Here is a 24,452-nt window from a genome sequence, read left to right on the forward strand (position 1 = left end):
TGTAGCTGTTATTTAGAGCTCTCTGAGGTATAGATTTACATTACCATCTGCCATCTCAGTTGCTGTTTGCATCTGCCTTAAAAGGGGGGAGGGGGTTGGGCATAATCAATTAAAGTGTTTGTAGAAAGCCCTGGGAAAAAAACACCACCACCACAACACCCTGAACTTGGGATAAGTACATATGTCCATCCAAAAAGGAAATAAGCAATTCATACTCTCTTCTTTCTTTGAAATATTCCCTTTGAGTTGGGGAAATTAAGTGACAAAAGAGTGTTTTAAAATTCCTAACAGTTCAGCTTTTCTGAAGAGCTTCAGAAATATTCTCAACTATATATGTTTTAAAATTTATTGATAAATGTATTGGTAAATGAGACGTAATATAAATTTAATACTTTTGCTCTGTGAAAGACTCTGTTAGGAGTTTGAAAAGACAGACCATAAACTGGGAGAAAGCATTTGCAAAGCTATATTTCTTATAAAGGACTAGTATCTAGAATACATAAGAAATTCTTAAAACTCAACAGTAAAAAAAAAAACAAACAATCCAGTTAGAAAATGAGCAAAAGACATGAAGAGACATTTCACCAAAGAAACATAAAGATGGTAAATAAACTCACAAAAAGAGGTTTAACATCATCAGTCTGCAGGGGAATACAAGTTAAAACCACAATGAGATAGCACTACATGCCTATAAGAATGACTTTAAACAATTATAATAACACTGAATACTGGCAAGTAGGCAGAGAAACTGGATCACTCAAAAATGGCTGGTGGAAATATAAAATGGTAGAGCCACTTTGGAAAACAGTTTGGCAATTTCTTATAAAATTAAACATGCAACTGCCATACTATCCACTAATTACACTCCTGGACATTTATCCCAGAGAAATGAATATTCACATTAATATAAAAGTCTATAGATGAATTTTTTAACAACTTTATTTGTAATAGCCAAACACTAGAAACAATTCAGATGCCCTACAACAGGTGAATGCTTACATGTTGGTACATACCATGGAATATTAGGCAGCAATTAAAAAGGAACAACTTGGATGAATCACTGGGAATAATGCTGGGCCGGGGTGGGGGGGCAGGAGGGGCGGGCGGAAAAGTCAAATCCAAAAAAATTTTTACTGTATGATTCCATGTATATAACATTTTGGAAATAACAATATAGAAATGGAGAACGGGTTAGAGGTTGCAGGGGTTAAGGAGTGGGGGGGAGCTAAGAGAATAAGGAATGGGATGGGAGGCAGAGCAACATGAGTAATTCTTGTGGTGATGGGACTGTCCTATATCTTGACTGTATCAATACCAATATACCAGTTGAGATACTGTCAACTGGTATATTGCTGGAAGAAATTGCTTAAAGGGTACAGGAGCCTTCTCTGTATTGTTTCTTATAGCTGTCTGTGAATCTAAATTATCTCAAAAAATTTTTAATATTAAAAAAGAAGTGAAGAGTTTAGGAATAAAGTGTATTTTTTCTACTCAAGTTTGGAAATAAAGATGCTGCTAACCCACTGGCCAAAAAGGCTGTTGATAAGAAGATAAAGCAGATGGTTGGGAACAGAGAGCTGCTTCTAGGGACTTTCTCTTAGCATCCAGAGCCCCCCTTTCTAGCCAGGAGCATTACTTTTTGGTAATGCTTTCATCCCTTACAAGGAGGTTCCACTAAGGACCAAGACAAACTGGATCCAACAAAGGAAGCCTGCTCCCTGCCAATTTGTGACTTTGGCCTCTGAATAAATTCTAATCCTGGGAGTCAACCTTCAGGATGAGTTTAATATCATCCCAGCCCTATTTCTGGGATGCTGGAAAATGGAAAGGGGGAATGAACCACTCAATACCGGTGACTAACAGGTGTTGAAGCCAGTGAGGGACTTCTCAAGATCTGCCCTGCATGTAGCCTTTGGAAGGTGAGGAACCCGCATGCATGGATTCCACTCATACCTCTTCTGTGAGTACTAGCTGTTGGGTGTCATTGGGCCCGTGATCTTCTGGCTGCCCTCAGGGGTCTTAAGCCCCTCCAGCTGATCCCTACTTCATCCCCTACACTAACCTTCCTGCTCTTCATGCCCAGATCACTGATTCTAAACTGCTCCTCTGATCAGCATAGGACATTTCCTCCAGTGAACTTGCCCCAAACACAGAGCCTGCCTCTCCGTATGACAGCACAGCACACTCACAGCCTTGCTTCAGCATCCTGGAGTGAATTCCTCATATTAAAACATTTGATTTCATTCCTCTGAAGGAAAAACTTTTTCCTGGCCTCCACACCCCAATCTAGATAGTGATGGCTGCTTTCTTCTCTCTGGGCTGTCCTCTCCAAAATGCTCTTTTTGGCCAGCCATACTGCCAATTGGTTAAGAGCATGGCCTCTACCTCCGATTGCCCAGTTCAAACTCTAGCCTTACCACTTTCTAAACAGTGAGGTCTTACGCAGATGATTAATCAAGTCGGCCCCCCATCAGTGAAATGCGGATGATGACAGCCTCTTCTCTGGCCAGAGTGTTACGAAGATGAAATGAGTCAGTAGGTGTAAAGAAGGGTGCCTCGCTCATGGGAAGCCTCAAGTAAATGCCAGTGATTGCTATTCTTCTCACCCTGATACCACACTGAGAGGCCCAGGTGGTGAGTGAAAGTGTTTTGAATTTAATCTCAAGTAGATTTGAGGGTTAAAATTAGCTGTGGTGTCTTTTGGGCAAGTCACGTAATCTGTGCCTCACCTTCCGTATTTGCAGTCAAGCCAAACAACAACAACAACAACAACAAAAAACCCCTACTGCATAGGGTTGTTTGAGGGATTGAAGGGTCTAGCTGGCTTGTCTGATCTCTTCAGCCTTGCACACGAGGTACTCAAAGCACAATTCCGTATTGTGTTTTCGAAATAGACAATTATTGCAGTCGGGAGCAGCAGCTAGATCAGTCCTCCTTCCCTCTCCATCCCCCTTGCCCTGGCGCCTGTGAAACGGAGCATCCCCATGGCAACAGAGGCAGCTGGTCCCTTGATAAGAGGAGCTGGAGCCGGGCAGCAGCCACTGCTGCAGAGAAGCCGGCCCAGCTTCAGGGAGGAGGCTTGCCCTCCCCATCTCTCGCCTTATCCCGGCACTTGCACTGATAGGTAAGTGCTTCAGATTTTTACTCCAAAAACTTTTGTGGCAAGAAAAGCAAATTTCCAATAAGTTACAGCTTCTCTATGGTTGCTGGGACAAAGAGGTCTGCCGCTGGTGAAGCAAGGGGAGGGGAGGGGGTGCCGGGGCAAGGGTGTGTTTTGTGGAGCCAGGCTAAACTGGGGCAAGGTGGGGAGCAGGAAAAGTCGTCACCTTCAAGACATGTTTTCTAAGGGAAGTAGAGTCCCGGATTTTGTGAAAATCACAGCTCTCGAAAATTAGGTTACTAAATTTCGGTTACTAAATTTCGAGAAGAAAGGCGGTGTATCTGCATATCCGCACAGTGTGGGAGGCTTATCTTCTAAGGCTGGGGAGAGTGGGCTTACCAAAGAAACCTTTCCATGCCCTACTTCAAGTAAGAGTCACTCCTCGAGGAATACTGCAAATTTAGTCTTTTAATGAACAAACTTGATTTTACACCGTAGTACTTTTTGACCTGAATTAAATCCTCTAGTTAGAACGAAATGTGACAAAGGATATGAATTTTACATAATCAGACGCCACATTGAGCTGTGGACATAACCTTCTCACTTTTTATTCCATCAAGTAAATCCAGAGATGATTACTTTGGGGAAATTCTTTAGAGTTTTTTAGAATTTCATCATGACTAGGCGAAGTGTCAGCTCGCTCCTGAGAGTCAGTAGCACCATGTTCCCCAGACTTGGAAAGGGGTGTCCTGCCCTTGGCTTGTAACTTGGATTGCTCTAATCTCATTATTAGCTTCAGAGAAAGCCAGAGATGGGGCAAGGAGCTGGTTCCAGTGGTTCAGTTGAGATATACACTTTGTAAACCCAAGGGGAGGGCAGCGAAAACAAAGCAACCTACACTTCTTCAAGTGCCAGCATGTGCAGCAATCTGGGTTGGAAGCTTTACACACTCTGTATCGTGAATACTTTCAATCCTGGAGAAGAGCCACCATCAGCCCATTTTACAGATGTGGAAACTAAGTTTCCAGGAGGACGTACCACTTTCCCAAGTTCGCTCAGCTAGGGAGTGGTGCAAGTAACCAAACATTTGCTTCTTCCACCCCATATTGCACCAAATGCTTGCAGTCAGTGACCTTGAGTTAAACTTCATATTCTAACATCCAACCAAGAATCCTACTGGGTATTAAGAGAAAGGACAAAGTGGCCAGACCCACTTCTGACCTCAGACTGAACTGACCAATGTTATTTAGCTGAGGAACTGGTATAACTGCCCTAAAGGAGGAGCTGGCACTGCGCTGGTGGAGGCGGCTCCCCCCTCGGCTTCAGCAGCCTGCCTTGGCTGGTCTGTCCTTCCACAAAGTGGTGGAGGTCCTTCCCAGGCCCCTGATCTCCCGGTTCCTGTTCTCAAAAGAGAAAGTGACTCTTATCATTAAATGCACAGCTGACCTTGTGTACTGTGTGATGTCAGTTAATAGATCTCCTCCCTCAGTGGTATTTCCATTTGCAAGTGTCTCTCTGTGGGGGGAAAAAAGACTTGTCCCTTGTGAAAAGTAAAAATTAGCAAGAGGAAATTGCCAGAGTTTAGTATCAGGCTCCTGAAAACCTCAGACCCCTGAAACCACATCGTTGGTTTCCTTCTTGTACGTGCTACACCAAGCCACCCTCACGCTCTCAAACATTAAGAAAGTTAGTACAGATCCACCAGCCTTTACTCTCTAATGGAGAAATCTGAAAAAATTCTGAAAACCAGAAGTTTGTTGTTGTGGTTAAGTTCAACATAAATTTGTTCGGTAGCAAGACCTGAGCTGAGAGGAGATGAGTCTTGGTGTGGTCTTTAATCACATCATTTGGTGCAAGCGTTCAGATTTTTGCTATGGAAGTAGTGCGTGCGATTGTGGTGATTCCTGCGTCCCCTCTGAAGGGTGTCACGGAGGACAAATGTCCCGATTTCCACGGCTCCTGTGGCTCCAGGCTTCTCAGGTGAGGGTAGGCAGCCTGATATCATCCAAACCATCACTCTGTGAGTGTTAAAATTCAGACTACACTGAACACCTAGGAAACAGCAAGAGAACGAATGTTAAAGGGTCACAAACCTTTGCAGGAGAGAACAGTTTATGTAATACCCACAAGGCACCTTGACAGTCCCCAGCCTCCTGGGTGGAATCTGAAGACCCAAGGGACCAGGTCTTTGGGTACGAAAGCTTCAGAAGTTCCCAAATTACAGCAAGTTGTTCTGGGAGATGATGAAAACTTCCAGGGCAGCAAGACGAGGGAGGGCAGGGTCCCCTGGCCAGGGCTTGGGGTGGGGAGGCTGAATTAAGGAAAAGAAAGCATGGATAAGGTCAGGAATCATAGGTGGAAATATTCCACTTCTTAGCTCAAGAATTAGACTGGCTGGTGTCTTACAGTGGCTCACTCTTAAAGAGCACCTCTTCTTACTGAGGAGAGGAATGGGGAGGGGATAGGGAGACCCAATTATCTTATACTAACATTCAACACGCAGGTAAGAGGACAGTTACTAATAAGGTGACGCTAAACCAGACCTCTCTCTCCTAGAGTATTTGTTCCTTTCTTTGTGTGCAGCTTTTCTGCCCAGGAGACCTTAGTGACATCATCTAGGATATAAGTATCTTTTAATCCCCTGGGCAAAACGTGACCCCGCCAGCACAGGGTATTTTTGTGCTATAAAAATCCCAAATCTGCAAACCATCTCTCAGCCCTGTAGCCAACGGAGGCTTGTCAGTCCATCACCAGCATTCTTGCAGTCACACTGGTTGAAAATAGTGTTGTTTCCCCCCCATGGACACTAAGGGGCTATCTTGGGAAAGAAAGCACGTCTCCTCGCCTTGTCCAGGGACTTCCACACTTGCACAATTCACTTGCCAAGGGCAGGCTTCCCTCTCTCAAGTCCAGGACTCTGAAAGGCGTTTTGTTCAGATGAAGCCTGGCCCTCCTGTGGCTCAGCATCTGGATGAAAATGAAAGATTTGATTTTTTTTTTTTGGTACTTTTTGGTTATACAAGCAGGTCTTCATTCACCAAGTCACATGCTATGGTAACACTAATGTTACAGAACAATGACTGCCATGTACTCAGTACCTGCAACGTGCGAAGAAGGGAGCTGTTCTGTTTAACCTTTATGGTAACTCTGTCAGGTACATACTATTATGTTACAGATAAGAAAAGGGAAGGTAAGAATAGGATAGGGGGACAGACAGGGACCTACATTCCTGGGTGTCCATCTGTGGGTGCACCACAAAGATGCTAGCTTTTGCTCATTCTATCATAACAGCTATAGCTTGTAGGCAGAAAGGGCAAATATGATTATATCATACTTGGGCTCCAATTACCTCACTCCACCATGACGATGTAGCTACTTCATCAAAGTCATACAGCTTTTTAGTTAGAGAGCTGAGATTTTATCTAGATCCATTGGAACCTGAAAGCTTAGATTCAAATTAAATAACCCTCGATTGAGCACAGGAGCAGACCATATGATCCAAGTACAAAGAACAGCTTACTGCTGTTGGAGGAAAGGAGAGGGGGCCCATTTCCAGGCAGGACCTAAAGCAGAAGGCAGGAGGCCTAAGTTCAAATGATCACACTGACTCTACGTGTGCAACTAATAGTAGGTCACTTCAATCTCTTTGAGCTTCAGTTCTCCTCCTGGAGAATGAGTATTTCTTGACTAGGTCCTCCATGGAGTGATTTACAGCATCAAGTCAATGACAGAGCCCACGACTTTCTACCCAAAAAGGTGGAAGATCGGTTAAGTAGGTGCACAGGCCCTACTTGAGGCTGTAACTTTGCCTCTAGACCTCCGCGCTGAGCCCAGTCATCCCGTCTGGGAGTCCCAAAGCTTTCTTCTCCACTCAAGCAGGCCGAGGTTAGCCACCCAGGTGAACAGCATACTTCCTTATGGTCCTGGGGAGTTGGCAGTCCCAATACAAAAACTAAAACAATGGTCAGAATTGATTTCTGCTAAAGTCACTCAGTCTAATCAGTCTGCTGGGTGACACTAAAAGCCGGCTCAAGTAATCTGTTAATAGCTCCATTTGCTATGCAGTCATCCAGCTCGTAGGGGGAGAGGCCCTCCAGCCTACCCGGAGAAAACTGGCTTATTCTTCAGAAGACGACTAAGTCTACGAGCCTGAAATGTTAACACAACCCACCTTTGTGTTCATCCACATGCCAGTGATCCAGGAATCTCAAGAAAAGAGGATCAGTTTGGGTCATTTTAATCTTATTCCTCTCTAAGCATTCTTATAATGATAGGACATGAGTAATAAACTAAAAGAAACAGAATCGGATTCTATAAATCTCAACTAATGCGTTTCTCATTCAGACCTGACACATGTCCATTCTGGATTTCCACTCCTCCTGGACAATGACTACAACTAATAGCTCTGAGAAGTTCAATGGATTTGTGGTTTAGGAAAAATGAGAGAAGGGGAAACAGATTTGCTCTAATGTCAGAAATCTCTAGGGAGAAAATAATAGGGATCCATTTCAAGAGCTAGAGTTTTTCCTACCAACATCTCTACAACCTAGAATATGGATAGAGAGGAAAGCTCATTAGAGTTATTTTATATTATACATTTATATATTACATGCTATATCTTGTAGTTATTTTATATTATATATTTGTATACTATATCCTATATTTTATAGCTATTTTATAGCATGTAATGTATACACTTGTATATTACATGCAATAGAGAGCCAGAAGCTTGGTTCAATTTGGATTCAAAAGAATCACTGTTGGAGAGTCTTGGGTGTCTAATGAGTCTTCAGAACTGGATTTGGATCCAGGCTATTTAATAACTTGGATCTTGGCTATTTAATAATTGTGTGACTACATTAATTAATTGTATTTTCTGATCCTCGGTTCCTTCGTCTGCAAAGTAGGCATGATAATCCTATTTCACAGAACTCAACAGAAAATATAGACAAGATTTAATCAACATTTTTTTTAAATCTCAGCTAACTCATATCTAATTCAGAATTGACAAGTATTCATTCTGAAACTCCCACGGCGTTTCTGAAAGAGGATAAATATTGAATATTTGATGCATGATGATTACCAATAAATCTATGTGTATGTGTGTGTTTCATTTATTTTAACTTAATCTTAAGTTAGAGTTCCTAGTAGGTAAGTACAAGAGGCAGATTTGAAAAATAGGATTAAATTGGGAATGCAATAGTAAGTGCTCAATAAATATGCTTATTTAAAACGTGAACAAATGAACAGAAGACATACTAATGGTCCTGTTCCTATATTCCTGTAGTGCTGGGGAAGAAATACCTCCTTCGATGATGTCCACTGAGCAAATGCAGCCATTGGAGCTCTCAGAAGACAGACTGGACAAGCTAGACCCTCATTGTGACCCCTTAGGTAAATGCTCCAGGGTGAATGTCAGTAGTGGAAGTCAGAAAGGAGATGTCTCTGTCATTCTCTTGCCATTCGGTTTGCAGGCAAGTCAGAAGGAGGCTCCCTGAAACCTGATCGTTTGTACCTTCTGGTGACAGCCAACAACAGATGGACAGGCAAATAGCATGGCTTTGCAGGGTCTGCCTTGTAAATATTAGCTGAAGCACTGGAGAGAGGTTCATTAGGGTTAAAAAAAGAGAGAAAAGGCATTGTCCTTTTTTGGGGGGTCTGACAGAGTCCCAGGCAGAGCATTTTTGAGGCAATAAATGGAATGTGTCAGCAGAGCTTGTTTCCAGTATTTGCCGGCACACTTAAACCCCATGTGCAGTGCCAATAAAATATTTCAAATATCTCTCTTTGCCTATCAAGACAGAATTTTAAATAGCCTTTTTCTGCTTTATTGTCAATCTGTTTCCTTTCCAGAACTGACTTTTTGCATAACCTTTGTAATGAAAATACCAGAAACATTTCTGCCTCTACCCATTTCTAAAAATGAGACACTCAGACTTTTGATGGATGGGCCTTTTGCATATTCATAGCCTTTGTTTATGTCTTGCTTGGTTATGACTCCCCCCTCCTCTCCCCTCTCCCCAATTGCCATCAAGATAGTTTATGTTCAAGATTTCTCCAAAAGTGGGAAAAAGTGCAATTAAAGTAAAAGTCAAAATTGAAGCAAATGTCTTGCTCTCTGTACTGTGCACTGAATTGGATCTTAGGGTGAAATGGTGACCCATGACTGGTCCCTACCCAGCCTATACTTCCAGAGATCCCACAGCTGGGCAGCACCCAGTCTGAGTGATATTCATTCATTCAACAAATGTCTGTGGTAAGTGTGATATAGGGGGAAATTAACTGTGATGCGTGGCAACAAATTTTTTAAATTTCATTTTCAGTCAAGCGTTGAAAAACATAGGGGTATGGGGTAACTGGATGATGAACTTTAAAAAGGCCATGTAAGGGCAGCCCGGGTGTTTCAGTGGTTTAGCGCCGCCTTTGGCCCAGGGCCTGATCCGGGAGACCCAGGATCAAATCCCATGTCAGGCTCCCTGTGTGGAGCCTGCTTCTCTCTCTCTGCTTCTCTCTCTGCCTCTCTCTTTCGAATAAATAAATAAAATATTTTTTTTAAAAAAAGAAGGGTATGTGATGTGATAAGCACTGGGTGTTCTATGCAACCAATGAATCACTAAATTCTAGCCCTGAAACTAATAATACAGTATATGTTAACTAACTTGAATTTAAATAAAAAAATTTTTAAGTGAAAAATAATAATAGTAAAAAAGAAACATAGTCCCAAGAGCCTGGGCTTACTCCTGATGCCATAACCTGCCAGTAATGTGATCTTTAGCCTTTCATCTTGCCTTCTAAATCTCAGTTTCCTCATCTGCAAATTGGGGATAATAGTATACTTCCTTGTGAGCTTAATGTGAAAACTAAACAAGATAATGTATTTAGGGTGTGCTATGAATATTTGACAACTAGAAAACACAAGCATTGATGAACCAGAGAAAGGGTTTGTTATTCCCACACACTAGAAGGATATGAAATCATCTAGTATATAAGCAATATTCAAGGAATTTCCCCTCACCTCTTTTTTTTGTATCTGTACACTTAAAAGCATATGATTAAGTACCTTACATATAGTATGATCTCAATAGATGCTTATTAAATTGAAATGATTGGGTTGAATTATTCAAATCCTTTAGGTGAAAGGAAATATGTATTTCTATTACATATGGCTGAAGGGAATGGTGCTATTTGATTTTTTGATTGTGTATTGTGATCTTTGGAGGATGCAGGCATAATAATGTATGGTTGCTAAGTATTTCTAATGGTAGGTTTCTCATGCATACTGAGTATATAAACAAAGGACCGTCCAGATATAAAGCTCAATAGACCCTAGCAACTTGAAAGGAAGAACCATTCATTTGTCTTTTTAGTCCTAGAATCTCGTTTAAGGCCTGGCATCGAGGAGGAGCTTCATCAATGTTTGTTGAATAAATACATTATGAGTGACACAGGATATAGCTAGACCCCAAAACTGAAGTGAACATGTTTGGCACATTTAAACCTCCACATTTTAAAGACACTGACCCAGATATTTTTATAAAAAAGAAACAGAGAGAGGGACACCCGGGTGGCTCAGTTGGTTAAGCACCTGACTCTTAATTTCAGCTCAGGTTATGATCTTGGGAGTCCTGCGATCGAGCCCCACATCAGACTCCTCACTCAGTAAGGAGTCTGCTTGAAGATTCTCTCCCTCTGCTCCTCATCACTCGTGTACTCTCTCTCTCTAAAATAAATAAATCTAAAAAAGAGAGAGAGAGAGAGAAGATGGAAGGAAGGAAGGAAGGAAGGAAGGAAGGAAGGAAGGAAGGAAGGAAAAAGGGCTGAAAAGATCCATTTAATTTCTGAATTTCTGAAAATCCATTCACAGTTGTAGATGTACCAGACTGTAGCCAGGCCTTAGTGAGTTTCCAGAGAAGATAGATAACTCCATTTTTTTGTGGCTTCTTTGAACCCTAACAGACTATTTCCTTACCCATAACATGTTTGAGTTCATTCATTCAAGCATACATTCAACAGATATTTATTAATTTCTGTAAGGAGATAAAACACAAGATATCTGCCATCAAAGAAGGCAGAAAGACATATGCAGAAAAAGGTGTTACATGAGCAAAAATCCTGTGGATATCTTGAAAATGAGAAAGGACACCAAGGACTGGGAAAGACTTATGATATGGGGCAGGAAGGTGGGCTTTTCTTTAGACCTCATAGGAGGTTAGGGGCTGAGCAACGACCAGAGCGAACATTCTTTTGAGGATCTGAAATACATCAAATGAAACAACTGCTTTTCCAACATTAACAAATTTAGTCCTCTCTCTGTCATACACACACACACACACACACACACACACACACACACACACACTGGTTTAATATTATCTCCACCTTAAAAGTTGAAGCAATATTAATTTTTCTAGAAATTAAGGCCCAAGTTTTCAGAACTAACAAGTGATAACATCATCAACTGAACTCAGATCAGTCTACTCCACTTAAATCCATTCAATATGCATTTATTGGAGGTAGAGGCTACTAAGAATAAAAACATCAAAAGAATATAATAATCTCCAAGAAGGCTCTGTCAAAAGCAGGAGACAAGCCATTATAGAACAAGCAAATGTCATTGTCTAGAACAACCACAGAGAAGCTCAGAGAAGCACATCAGCAGCAAAAGCACATTGTTCGTGGGCGAAGAATGATCAGATTGGATTCATCACACACACTGACATCTGATGGACATGATGTAGAATTCCAGCTTTACAAGCTCCAGGGACTGAGAAAGGTAAAGAGCTGAGTAAGAAGACAAGAGGATCTGGAGTGAGGATGAGCAAATAGGAGAATTGCAACGGCAGTGGGGAAGTGAATGAAGACACCACTGCTGAAGGCAAATGTGCATGGTCAGCATGACCCAATGGGCCCCAGACAAGAAGGAGGGTGAAGAATTTGTTACTACAAGACTGAAGAGCATTCTAGGTCCCCTACTGGCCCATGGAGTCTTCAAGAGATGAAACCTTGATCAAAGGAAATTAAGAAAGAGCATTTAGCACAGATAATCTGTTCTATCAGAAATTTAACTCAAACCCACTCTGTGCCTTGCCTAACTATATTTTAAAGTTCTTCATTTTGATTATCTGTCCATTTGAGCTTTCTTTATTTGAAATTTTACAGACTATTCTAGTTTTCTGTTTTATTATATGTATTTGTGCAAGACTACTAAAGTCCTCTGTAGACTAAGCCAAAATATATAAATATTTTTCTTTTTTCAGACCAAATGGCTTCTGCAAGTAATTGAAAATGCCCAGTTCCTTTACTCATGTTATCTTTTTTTTCTTTGCATCCTATCAAAATCAGATGACCTTTCAGACCAGCTCATTAAAGACTGTGATCTCAATAAGAAGCCAAGAAAGGGGAAAAATGTACAGGTTGCCCTGAATGTTGAGTCAGAGCAAAAAAAACCGAGGAGGAAAGATACACCAGCACTGCACATCCCACCTTTCATACCAGGTAAAGGGCAATGAGGTCAGTTTGCATGTCTGTAAAGGGGAACCATTGCCACTAGATCACATTGGTCTTACAACTTTTTCCTTAAATATGTGGGTGTTTTTAAATCACGGGTACTAGTCCTTCATCTGTCTTCATTACAATAAGGTCAGCTGCTATAACAAATGAATTCCAAATTATTAGTGGCACAACACAAGGTTTTTTTAAGTCATCACTAGTGTGAGTTGAGGAGGCCGGTTCTTCTCCAAACAGTAATTAGAGGGACTCTGGCTGATGGCAATCTGGACATCACCAGCACCTGGACTTCAAAGTCACCATGAGCATCAGCATCCAGCAGGCATGGGGATGAGGGGCACAGGGGCAGGGCGGGGGATGGCGGGAATAACAGAATGGAAGACTGGCAGGCCCGGAAGTGACACATATCACTTCCTTCCATCACAAACCTCACCTGACAGCAAGGGAGGCTGAAAAGGGTAGCCCAGCTGTGTGTCCAGCAGAAAAGCAAAATGGTTTAAGGAACAGCTAATGTGTCCCTATAACAACTTTGTGCGTGATGTGGGACTCTCTCATTTCCCCAACGTTTTATTTGTTCTTATTTCCTTTTCTCCTTCCCTCTGGGCCATTTATTTAGTGTCCTCTCCACTCACAGCCCACTTGAAGGGGTACAAAACAAAGAGAACACTGAGCTTTCTGGGAAAGAGCTTTCAGTTTTATAAGAAATAATGGAAGCACGTAAATGGCTGAAATATGCAGTGAGCAGGAAGGCTGTAATGAGGTCCTTACAGAAGGACCCTGGAAGCTCAGCCAGGGCAGTGAATCGTGGACAGTTGGATTGAGGAGATTGTTTGCAGAGAGTTGCTAAACGTTGGAGAGAAATTTCACATGGGAGAGAGGTGAGAAGGTGGCAAGTCACCGAAGACCATAGCATGTGGCTTGCAGAGCAGCAAATGATCCATTGCCCTAAGGAGTATGGACCCCAGAGGTGGACAGACCTGGGCTCGCTTCCTGGCTCTGACCCCTGCGAGCTGTGTTACCGTGGGCACATTTCTTTGCCTCACTTTCCTCAGATATGTGATGGTGGTCATAATATTAAATTCCTCAGGGCTTTGTAAGGCTAAAATAAAATCAGGCCTGTAAAACCCTTTGTGTCACTTCAATAGATACTAATTCCTAATATAAAAAAGCTTTTCTTAAAATAAGTCTGAAAGATACATTGATTACCATCACTAGGTATATGTGCAAACATGAATGCATAGACCTTATGTATTAGGATGTATGTATTTGACCCTGTTTCTCCCTCTGTTCCCCTAACCATGCAGGTGTGCTTTCAGAACATTTAATTAAAAGCTACGACATTCAAGAGATACACCCAAAGGGCAAAATGAGTCCAGCTCTTCATAACTCTGACCTGGACCAGAAAAAACCAAGGAGAAAAGACACACCTGCCCTGCACGTGTCCCCCTTTGCAGCAGGTAAAAGAGCTGGTGCAAGGTATTTGCAGGGGGTGATGGGAACAGGTCAAGAGCCTTACCATCTGGAGGTGCCACGGGCATGGCCTCTGTCCTGGCCCAGCAATCTGTGTCACACAGAAGCACTCTGTGGGGGGAGCAGCATTTATGCTGCCTTTCAGGCTTACCTTCACTGGCAGCTCCCCCAGGGCTGACTTGGAGCTGGGGAGGTTCAAAGCATTACTCATGCTTCAGCAGAACTGGTCAGATTCACTGAGCCAAAGAAATAGAAATGTCAGTGGGTCCTTGAAAAGAGCTGGAATACCCTCTTCCCCAGCCTTCTATGGATCATGCACCCTACAACTGATGGCTGATTCTCCCAAGACACCTGGCTGGATATACTGACCAAGTCTTCAAAACAAGAGAGAGAGGGAGAGGGAGAGAAAGGGAGATGCAGAAATAGTGAGAGCTAACTTTAGTAACAAACTATAGACATGATCTCTGAAAATATCACCTTTTTTTTCAGATGAAATTGAGTATTTATTGTTAATTTTGTCAGGTATGATAATGACAGTTTAGTTATGGTTTTAAAAAGCTTTTAGTGGGGGAATCCCTGGGTGGCGCAGCAGTTTGGCGCCTGCCTTTGGCCCAGGGCGCGATCTTGGAGACCCAGGATCGAATCCCACGTCGGGCTCCCTGCATGGAGCCTGCTTCTCACTCTGCCTGTGTCTCTGCCTCTCTCTCTCTCTCTGTGACTATCATGAATAAATAAATAAAATCTTTTTTTAAAAAAAAAAAAGCTTTTAGTGTTAGAGATACATACAGACGTGTTATAGGGAATTTGCTTTACAAAATGAAAAATAAACTAGGTAAAACAAAACTGATAAAATGTTAATAATTATTAATTATGTACTTCTGTCTATTTTGAAAATTCCCATAATAAAAATGTTTATTTTTAAATTTAAATTTGATTAATTAACATATAATGTATTTTTAGTTTCAGAGGTAGAGGTCAGTAATTCATCAGTCTTATGTAACATCCAGTGCTCATTACATCACATGCTCTACTTAATATCCATCACCCAGTTACCCCATATCCTCCACCACCTCCCCTCCAGCAACCCTCAATTCATTTCTTATGATTAAGAGTCTCTTATGGTTTATCTCCCTGTCTGATTTCATCTTGTTTTATTTTTCCCTGTCTTCCCCTATGATTTTCTGTTTTGTTTCTTAAATTCCACATATGAGTGAGATCATATGATAATTGTCTTTCTCTGACTTATTTCACTTAGCATAATACCTTCTAGTTACATCCACAATTGCAAATGGCAAGATTTTATATTTTTTGATCCTGAAAGTATCATCTTAATGAGAGCTATCTTAACATGTGTCAAATTAAACCCAAAAATCTTGCTGAAATCTGTGCACAAGGCTTTACAGCAGCCAGTATGTGAACATAGTCTTATTCCTGAGAATTTTATGTGGATATTAGGGAATAAGAAGTATATGGTCATTATTAAACTATAATAAGACTGAGTATGTGTGTGTGTGGGGTGTGTGTGTGTGTGTGTGTGTGTGTGTGTGTGTGTTTTATATAGATATTTGGAGGGGAGTGGCAGGGAAGAAAATGTACTAATGTTTATGGAGAGCCTACTAAATATTAGGTACTGAGTTTGGTAAGTCTCACAGATTTTTTAAAATCAGCTGAATAGCACAAGAAAGTAGCTATTAATTCCCTATATAGATAAAGACACTGAAAGAATGTAAGTCACTTAAAGTCTTCTGTGGATGGCATTGATGGATGGATAGCTGCTTGGCTGCTTGATGGATTGATAACGGGGGTGATTAGGTGGACAGATAAATGGACCAAACTATGTTCAAGATTAAACCCCAGGATGTCATAGAGCTGGGGCTTGAATCCAGGGCTGTCTCACCTGTGGGCAACTTTTTACCGTACTGTGGTATAGTTGGGACTTGCAGCACTAGGGTAATCCAGAAGGGACACTTTGGGAGGAGATGAGATTTTGTCGTTATAGAACTGTGTTTCCCCATTGTTTTATTTAATAAAGAAAAAATGGAAAGAAGCCTCAGAAGAAGACATCATGAATAGGCAGTCAGGTGCAGCAGACAAGGGCTACTGATTTCTGTGGGGCAGAGCCAAGCAAGGAGGACTGGAGCATGAGGAGGGACTTCTCTGGAGAAATAGATCGAGGACCAACTGGCAGGATCTGAACTGCCTCAAACATGCTGTTCGCGAGCTACAAGCATCCCTACTGCACTGATCCTCCAACCCATCACACGTTTCCCCCAAGCTCTGCCTCCAGTCACCTTTCAAGACACCAGTCTTCCAGTCACCTTTCAAGACAGTCAGCTCAAAGTCTCTGCTAAAAGACTCCTCTAGGTCCAAAATGAACCTTTTCTATTCTGAACTAACTCTGTAGTAGACATGGGCAGGCCAATACCAAACTTTGTCATCTCTTTCAGTATAGTATTTTATGGCTCTAGTTTCCAAGAACAGCTACAGCTGTTCTTTACATTGACTTACATTTGATGAATTCATGAGAACTGGTCGGCGGTTGCTCTATGTTGCTGAGGTTAACCTTGACATCTGGTCCAGTCCTTTCTATATAGCAATGCTCAATAAATATCTATGGATTTGATATTCTATTTGGCAATCACAATTCTGCAGTTCCAAGTTCTTCATTAGGAGACCCTGTTTCTAACCCATTCTTGTATTTGTTTTTATTGAAGTCCTCCTAGGGGAAGACTTCGTAAAACAAAAATATGTATGGACAGAGAGTCACCTTAGCACACAGCATTGAAGATGGACTTTGGAGTCAGAAAGGTCTAAGTTTAATCTCTGGTTTTGCTCATTCTAGCTTTGTGACCCTGGGCAACTAGCACAAACAAAAGAGCCTCCTTCATTTCATCCATCTCTGAAAGGAAGACCGAAAAGTCTGTCTCCCAGGATTGTTAACATAATTAAATAAAGCACATAAAGCACTTAGCACAGATCCTGGATTTTTGAAAGTCTTCAATAAATGTTAGTTCCCCTCCATTCCTCTCAACCTTATGTTCCTTGAGATGAATTAAACCATTTCTAAAGGTGAGAATCTTCCTAGCTGCAATGTTTTACCTCTCTCTATAAATCTACTGATTCAGGGTACTTCCTAAAATGTTGAGCTCTATTTATCTGGCAACAGATGCTGCCTGCATCACAATATCTCTATCTTCAGAGATCAGCTTCCCAGCTGAATGAAAAAAAGTGTTTCTCAAACAAGGTGAAGTACACAGAGCTGGAGAGAGAGGCTGTATATCCGTGGACTCTAATCACATTATGGAATTCTTTGAATCAGCAAATCTCTGTGTTATATTTGCAATTATAGATGTTGTTCTATGAGTCTAGCTTTTATTAGCATATTAGCTGGAGCACTTTATTTTTGAAGAGCCTTTTAGTATCTAAAGATTTGGCAGTAATCGAAATGCTAGTTAAGCTGATAAGGATAGAGCCTTCGGCAGATGTTCAGAGAGACTCATATTGGTTCTAATAAGGGTGTTGAGAGGAACTCACAGACAAATGCACTCTGGAGACATCTCCTCTCATTAGCCCTTGGCAACTGAAGACTGGACAAGGATTATCTCTCTCTTCTAAATCTCTTGCTAACTACCTCCATTCCCCTAGGTTAATGAGCTTATTTGACAAGTTCCAACTGCCAGACAACTCCTCAGTGAGGAGTCATCTCTGGCTTCCTTGCCAACCCAAGGTTTGTTCCCAACTTGGCCCACATTTTCCAGGGCCCCCCATCTTGGTGACTACATGGCAGGGTGTACCGGGTTGTGATTAGTGAGATCTGAGTAGCCTAGACTTGCTTAAAAGAAAAAGAAGTCTTTAGTTAAGGTCTGTGGCAAAGGGAGCCAAGGAAAGTAAAGAATAATGAGGCCAGAAGCACTGAAGCAAAGCCTCTTGGATAATTGGCCCATAAACTATGAATATTTGGAGATCAAAGCTCAATAATGTACTTGTAGAAAGGGGACTGTTATGTCCTTTTAAAGTGACACCGCTTCTATTCTGCTGGGAAGAGTGTTCTCTCTCATGTGGCTTACCAAGACAGGTGGTGTCTTAGCCTCGGCTCCCTTAGATCAGAGGCATACATCTTTAATGCAGGTGACCAGCTCTGAATGGGATCATGGCCTAAAACAGCTTGCTGCAAGTCTAATTGGTTGACCCTTAGAGACTTGGGACTGACAGCTTTGGCCTTAAAAACATACCTGGTTCTAACAAACAGCCAAGTTCCATAAACTCTCCTACACAGAGAGTGGAAAGGTAGAAACGGACATTTTCTAAATCCCTACTGTACCCCACACCCTGTGATAGATCATAGAATACCCTTTAAGAACCTCAAGGTTTGGTAGGGGAGGTGGATATATTACCCAATGATTCCTACAATGGGATATGTGCTTTAATGGAGGTTCATGTAAAAGTGTGCTTGAAGCACAAACGAATGTTGGTCTAAATCTACCTGGCAGCATCACTCCCTGAGGGAGATAGGATTTATTTTTCCTCCAGTTTCGCAGATGAATAAACTGAAGCTCAGACAGGTTAAGTGATTTGCTCAAAGTTAAATGACCACCAAGTTAAGGCAAAACTTTTTGGCTCTAGACCTCATTCCTTCAATGACACGTCTCTGTTTCCCACAGGAGAACAGAGGATCAAGACTGGGTTAAACTACCCATGTTTATCAAACCTCATTCATCTTCAAAGGAACAAAGTTGACGATTTGAACTATCAAGAGTAAAAATACAGTGATGACATACATGCTACCGATTTCAGCTTCACCCTGCACAGTCACAGCCATGAAATCAGGATTTTCATGAGCTACCATATGTATTCTTCATTGTAAGATGCTAAAAATAATGCTTAATTCTACTAATATAAATATTAGTTCACTTTCTACTTGAAGATCTCCCACGTCCCTGTGGAAAGCCTAGCCTACTTTGGGAAGGGTTGACCTTGATGGCTAAACAGGATCGTCCCTTCCCTGAAATCCCAGAACTTTTTTTTTTTTTTTTTTGACCCAGATGCTCATCTGACTGGGTTTCAAGGATACCCCAAATAATCAGAAAGTTGACTGGGATCTGGGAATTTAAATGCTCTTGCCTACTTTGAATCAACTCAAATTTTGGCTTAATGTGAAAAGATATCAAAGAAAATTAGGATAGTAAGTTTGGGGGCTTAGCATAGTTAACTCTCTGTTCTCTTCCCATGCTAACCTTCTTTCCAAATGAAAATCCAAACCTCTTTGCAGCTGGTAGAAGAGAAAATATCTCCCACTGTGTTTCATAAGTGATTTATGCAAAATCCTCATTTTCAACCAGACTCTTGAAATTGTTTTTCTCCTCCAATAAATATCTGCTAATTGGTTAAAAAAAAAAAAAACCCATATGAACAAACTAGGAACTGAATCAAATGAATAGTCATTAAGATCAACACATAGTTTTCATTAATTTGCTGCTGTTGAACGGAGTCCAGTGTTGTAGAAAGGCCTCTTGTGGTGCACAGCTTTCTACCCTCATGTTTAGATCTTTATGAAATGCTTAATGAACTGAAAGGTCTCTAATTATGAGACGGTGGGGGCGATGCAAGGCAGTGGTGGTTGGCTGAAGTGGATGGACAGAAATCATGGAGGACTGGCCTTGAACCATAGCTTCCTTTATCTTTTTATTATAATGACCCTACTTTACAATTGACAGGATGAGCAGAACCACCTAGACCTCCTTGGATGGTCTTAACTGGGCTGATCAGTCCAGAATATTGTACTCAGTCTTCTAAAGTTCACCAGCAAACTTTTAAAAAGCAAAATATATTGGAGCCCAACATAGGGATAGCAACTTTGAATTCTGTGTAGTAAGGATGCTAAAAAAACAAACAAACAAAAAAACACCTGATGCTCCTAAAATTTCAGAAAAGAAATGATATTTTAACCCCCCAAAGAAGAAAAAAAAAAGAATCATCTCAAAATAAAAAACAACTTTTTTAAATTGCAACCACAAAACTTTATTAAAACTCACAGCACTTTCTTAAATTTCTCCTTTTCCTCTGAACAATGTAAACTTTATCACCTACCAGTACTGACATTCAGGAATGGCATGTTCAGAGCCTCAGCTCAATATTTCCCCCAGATGTTAGTAAAATGTATTTAATTTTGGTTTCATGCTACTGACCTATTCTTTTCTTAATTTTTTAATTATTTTATTTCATTGTATTTAAATTCAATTTGCCAATATATAGTATAATACCCAGTGCTCATCTCATTGTGTGCCCTTCTTAGTGCCCATCACCCTGTCACCTCATCCCCCCACCCACCTCCCCTTCTGTTTGTTTTCCAGAGTTAGGAGTCTCTCATGGTTTGTCTCCCTCTCTAATTTTTCCCCACTCAGTTTTCCCCCTTCCCTTATGGTCCCTTTCACTATTTTCTTATATTCCACATATGAGTGACCCTTGTTTTCAAAGAACTGAACTAGCAAATGTGAAAGGAACGGGAAGGGACTTGGTGCTCACAGGGTGATGCTTCACTCAACACTGTCTGCGCTTCTCCTTCAATTGGCACAAAACCAGCATGCTCATTTTATATCCAGGAAAATTCAGGTGTGAAAGTGTTAATTGGCCCAACACAGACTGAGGGAGTAGCAGAATAAGAGGTCCACAACAAGTGGACTCCCAAACCTGTTTGTTTTCATCCTCCTGTGCTATAAGCTTAAACACAGACTGTAAGGTAAAATTTGCCTCTGACTCCTAGGTTGAGGGGCTTCTGGTCACCAGAATGCTGCCTCATTGAGTCCCAGCTCCTCTGGGAGGGCCAAAGGCATCACACTCCCTCACTCAGTTGGCACCTTTAACTCTTGGCTCTTCAGATGCTAAAGGGTTTCTGGGTTGCCATGCCCCTGTGTGCTGTGTCTACACAGAAAGGTTGTCTAATATTTTAATTAGAGGCACTTAATTGCAGATTGGTGCTTTGTTTTGCAGGTGTGACACTGCTCAGGGATGAAGGACCCAAGGTGATCATGGAAGATGACGAAAAGGATGGTGACAAGATAGCTATTTAAAGAGAGTTCCCCTGAGACCACCTGTAAATAGGTTAGATTGGTTCCCTGTGGTGACCTAGAAAAAAAATAGACTTGCTTCTGCTCTCATTTTGTGATAGTCTGCCTTTGAGATCCAGACACCTTTCCCCCAAGAGGCATACTATATCAGATTGCCAGTCACCTCCTTGTCTCTTTCCTCTTTCTTGAATCTGGTTTCTATTCCCGCCCCTTGAGTTGTCATTTTCTAATGCAGTGGAAAGGAAACAGATCATTCTAAATTAGGAGGTAACAGGGAAAGCTCTAGTGCGCAGCTTCTGCATCTTCTGGATCAATCTATGGAGCAAAGAACAAGAACATCATGGAAGTGTTATTTTTCTCGGTTTATGCTGGTGGGCAGGACTTGACTTCACATCATCCAAACAGCAGTTCAAGTGGGGACTCCCTGTTGCCATTTAAGGAGGTGAGAATGTTTGGGTACAGACTCACTGATTGCTTTGGAGAACATGGTCTTTTATCTCTTTATCTTTCCTCAAGAGCATGTGTCTCTGGTGACATTTCTAAGGCCCTTGTTACTGATACCATAAAGGTGAATGAACTGGAGGAGTCAACCCAACCAACCATGCCTTGGCTGAAAATACCAGAGATAAGGAGTGCTGGTCTACTGAGACGCTTACAATTATATCCTATTTGTTTTCATTTTTTAAAACATCTCTTAACCATGTTGTCCTGAAATCTGTGAGCTGTGTCACAGGTGAACCATTACTAATGATAGGTAGGATATTGTTTGAGATGAATTTACTTCTTAAAAAATTAAGGCCAGTGGAAGGCCACTCCTATATTTTTAGCATTCTCACTTACTTAGACCCCCATATGCTTTCTTGGATGGGAAGGAAAGATGCAGAGTTTGCTACTGAGCAAGAACCTCTATGTAACACCTACCCCAGCCTGCTATCTGTGGATGCCATGGGAAGCCTTTGCAGGAGGGCCTTATCACCAGATCCTGGACATGGGGAAAGGCAAAAATTGTTGTTCAAAAAAAGAAAGGTGGATATTCAAACAGATCTTGCCTGAAAGTGGTAATTTCAAAGCTCTGTATACACCCTGGCTCCAAGAGGCTGTCTTTCTCACAAATGTGGGAAAGATGTAGGACACTGCTGGTAATAAAAATGCTTCTAACCAGATCTTTATATCCTGGTGCATTTCTTCTAAAAATTATTTACTTACAAATATAATGAGAAGAGGTTGCAAAAGAGAATCACAGGATTGATTGATTTTTTGGTTTGGTTTTGACCCACGTAGGCTTAAAAATGTCTGAATCAGCCATTAATATGTAACAATTCAATCAGAAGAATTTGTGTAAGATTCTCGATTTCCAGATTCTCTTAGAAAAACACCTCAAGATCTGACAACCTTGGGTTTGATTGGAAGCATGACAACTATCAGCTGATGCTGGGCAGTAGGTGTCCTTTTAGAAGGAGCACACATTCTCCAGTTCATCCTCTGCCCCACCTGGAGTATGTCACCTGCTGACTTTCCTGGCCAGTCTTCACATTTGGGTTTAGAGCCCCTAAGGGAAGACCCACACTTGATATTCCTAATGATTTCTTGCCTCTTTGATCCCAGGGCTCCCCTTTCACTTCTGATGGCCTCAATCATAGTGGGGGGGGGTGGGGAGGGCGGAGGCGGGGAGGGAAGCGAATAAGATGTGGCCAGGCTCTTGTTTTAGGCATAAGTGGTGCAGCAGGCCACCATAAATTCTTTAAGAAGCTGGAAGCAATTAATGTATATAATAGGATTATATCACCACCGGCAGTAATTTTTACCAAATGATTCTCGCTAGAAAAACACAGATGGAGTCTTATGCTATCAGATTTGCTGATAAGCATGGTGTGTCCTGCAGCTGTGGCTGTAGGATATATTCAATAAACTTAATGGCCAGTCTGGGAAAGCGCAACCCATTTCTGATTTCTGGGCATGTGGAGAATAGACTGGCCATTGTAGAGACAAAGGCCTTGGCTTCCAACCCCAGCTGTGCGACACTGAGCAATTCCCAGAAGCTCTCTGTTTCTTTATCTTGAAAATGAAAATAATAATTCCTATTTGGCTTTCTTAATGGTTTGAGAATTAAATGAGATAATGTATGGCAAAGGGCTTTATAAGTGATGTGTAACACAAGATATTTTTAAGACATTTTCAGAGCATGGACTATACCTTTTCTATCGCCAAGTCCCCACTGCTGGGGTATTACATGGGCAGCAATTGTATAGAATTTAATCCCAGCACCTGAAGAAGAACCTCCAATAAGGAGATGCCATGGCTTCTGCAGCCCTAACTGCAAGACTAGTCCTCCTCTTTCTGGGAATGGCCTTTGTAACAGTCCCAGCTGGAAAGGAGCATTCACTAAATAACGAGGGTAAAGCCAACCAAACTTGCAACCAACCCTGGACATCACTGGATTGATTTGGATTAAAGTCTAATCTTCCTTACTTTTCTTGACCCACATGACCCTTTTCTGGGCAGGTAAAGTAGAGGCTTAATAACGAGGAAACATTCTGATTAAAATAGTTCCCGGTACACTGTGAATAACTGCCCCCCCCCCCGACATAATAGAATTAAGAAAATAAAACCATTACATGGTAGCCCAAATTAAAGGCATCCCAAGAGACCCGGCAAACCAGTTGGCCATTTGTTCCTTCTGCAGGCATCTACCGACCCCAGGCTACCTGACATGAGAAGGCACCAGATGTGAGACGCTTAGCTCTCGTTCCAAAGCCCCACGCAGGACTGGTCTCTTTCTTTAAATCCAGACCCTCTTTAAAAGCTGTCGCCTGAGATCACACAGCCGACTTCTCATGTTTAATTATCACTAGAAGAGGCAGAAAGAAGCTGGTGCTGAAGGAGGAGGATAGAACCATAAAGAACTCAGTGTTTCCTTTGAAATTCAAGCATGTATTTTTCCTAGCCGAGAATGAGAGGCTTAGTTCCACGATGGATTTTCAGAATCTCTGTCATCTTGTGGAAATGAAGCTCCCTTGCCCCTTGTGATTGCTAAGTGTGAAAATGTTACTCAAAAACTCCCTAAGACAAAACAAAACAAACAAACAACAACAACAACAAAAAAACCAAAAAACTCCCTAAGACAGAGAATGAATACGTAGGAAACCAATGAACTGAGACTATTCCCCCCACCCACCCACCCACCCCCACTCTCCTGGACACAGGGCTGCTTCGAACCGGCTTTAAGGTATCATCTGTATGGAGGTGTCAGAGCCCTGGGGCCACCATAGTCCCTGACCCACCAAATCAAGCAGAAGACTCTTCATAGATAA

At 41.7% G+C, this 24,452-nt stretch overlaps 2 protein-coding genes across 2 annotated transcripts in view; one reads left to right on the forward strand and one right to left on the reverse strand.

The window, feature by feature from the left end:
• Positions 1-2,383: 2,383 nt before the first annotated feature.
• On the forward strand, positions 2,384-22,304 carry PPP1R17 (protein phosphatase 1 regulatory subunit 17). The gene is made up of 5 exons (XM_041728179.1): positions 2,384-3,124; positions 8,388-8,494; positions 12,443-12,595; positions 13,912-14,064; positions 21,065-22,304. The coding sequence occupies exons 1-5, from the start codon at positions 2,985-2,987 to the stop codon at positions 21,142-21,144; spliced, it is 633 nt and encodes a 210-aa protein (XP_041584113.1). The 5' UTR covers positions 2,384-2,984; the 3' UTR covers positions 21,145-22,304.
• The window catches only part of PDE1C (phosphodiesterase 1C), a 334,235-nt gene continuing 324,052 nt past the window's right edge, over positions 14,270-24,452 (reverse strand). The window contains exon 18 of the mRNA XM_041728172.1: positions 14,270-14,313. Coding sequence (XP_041584106.1) covers positions 14,285-14,313 — 29 coding nt within the window. The 3' untranslated portion in view covers positions 14,270-14,284. The remainder of the gene's footprint in view (positions 14,314-24,452) is intronic.

Source organism: Vulpes lagopus, chromosome 13 (genome assembly GCF_018345385.1).
Source record: "Vulpes lagopus strain Blue_001 chromosome 13, ASM1834538v1, whole genome shotgun sequence".
Lineage (NCBI taxonomy): Eukaryota > Metazoa > Chordata > Mammalia > Carnivora > Canidae > Vulpes > Vulpes lagopus.